Raw genomic sequence first — 1,630 nt, forward strand, 5'->3', positions numbered from 1 at the left:
AATTTTCTGAAGGGTCTAGACCCGAAACGTCAGCTTTCCTGCTCCTCTGATGCTGCTTGGCCTGCTGTGTTCATCCAGCTCTACACCTTGTTATCTCAAATGGAATACTGTGTTCAGTTCTGGTTGCCACACTATTGGAATGATGCGATTGCATTAGAAAGGATGCAGAGCAGATTCACCAGGATATTGCCTGGGATGGAAAGTCTCAGTTATGAGGACAGACTGGATAGTCTAGGTTTATTTTCCCTGGAGCAGAGGAGGCCAAGGTGGGATCTGATTAAGGTATAAAAATTGAGAGGCTTAGATAGGGTATGTCATGAGAATCTTTTCTCTATTGCAGATGTGTCCGAGACCAGAGGACATAAGTTTAAGGTGAGGAGTAAGTATTTTAATGAGGATTTGAGGAAAAGTTTACTTTCCCCCCAGAAGATGGTGGAAATACAGATTGCACTGCCTGAGAGGATAGTGGAAGCAGGGACTTTAGCAACATCTGGAAAAGAAAGTTAAGAAACATCTGGAAAAGCACTTAAAATGCCAGGGAATAGTAGGCTATGGACCAATTGCAGGTAACTGGGACTAGTGTACTTTGGTGTTTGTTGGTAGGCATAGATATGGTGAGCTGAAGAGCCTGTTTCAATATTTATGACTCTATGACAAAGACTGCTTGAACCCCAACCGCTCTCCCATCTGCCACCCACCACCACCACAAGCTCAACAAATGAAGCCTCCAACATGCACTGTTCAACAACTCAGATACCTCCAAATTTTCACTCTGGGTTCACAAAACCTTAAATATTATAATGGGATCACAGGAAAAGGTTTGAGAAACGCTGCATTAATATGTTCAACATTCAGTCCGACACTGAAATATAAATCTAGATTACGTGTCCAAACATCAACTTTGGGTTCAAACCCTGACTGTCCAACTTTGAAAGTCAGATGCTCTACAAGCTGAACCAAGTCAAAAGATGCTATAATCCATTCAACGTGTAAAGCAAAACAAGGCCAACTTTACCGAAAGGCTTCTTCCAAATTCCGAATTTGTTTCATTGCATCTGTTTTCTCCAAGTCTTTCTCAGACTGTAAGGCATGAATCTAAAACAAAACAAGAATTAAGTTATTAATTTGTTACATATATTTTTCAGTATGAACAAAATCAATTGCTTTATCACTTTAGAAAACTTAATTGCAGCAAGTAAATAAAGTATTCTGTAACAACAGTCAGCAGTTTGATGGATAAATCTGCTGGTGTTGTGAATTGTGGTGATTGAACAAACCAAGTTGGTCCTTGGTATTCTGTGCTTTGGGGGCATATTTTAAACACACAGAGAACAATTTAGGCACAAACCAGTTTCCCCTCTTTCTGGCAGGAAAGAGAAATTCTGACCTGAGTGTATGGCGACTGCTGGTGCAGGGAGACACTTTTTCTGCCTGCAACCTTCTACCATAACATCATTTTTAGAAGTAGACCTAGCAAAATTCCGGAATATCGTGAAAAATTCCACAATTTCACCCAACCAGTTCCAAACGGACATGTTTCCCTCATATAGCTAGAAGTGAGGATCACAGTTAAGTATGCAAATACAACTAATTCAACTGTTGGTAAGGATTGGGGGGGGGGGGGGGGGGG

General features: G+C 41.0%; 1 protein-coding gene across 4 annotated transcripts in view; it reads right to left on the bottom strand.

Moving 5' to 3' along the window:
• Window positions 1–1,630, bottom strand: part of cep112 (centrosomal protein 112) — a 220,338-nt gene that overhangs the window by 11,954 nt on the left and 206,754 nt on the right. For all 4 annotated transcript variants that reach the window (XM_048610810.1, XM_048610811.1, XM_048610808.1 and 1 more), the window contains one exon: window positions 1,016–1,095. In XM_048610810.1, coding sequence (XP_048466767.1) covers window positions 1,016–1,095 — 80 coding nt within the window. The remainder of the gene's footprint in view (window positions 1–1,015; window positions 1,096–1,630) is intronic.

Source organism: Rhincodon typus, chromosome 23 (assembly GCF_021869965.1).
Source record: "Rhincodon typus isolate 14 chromosome 23, sRhiTyp1.1, whole genome shotgun sequence".
In the NCBI taxonomy this organism is placed as follows: domain Eukaryota; kingdom Metazoa; phylum Chordata; class Chondrichthyes; order Orectolobiformes; family Rhincodontidae; genus Rhincodon; species Rhincodon typus.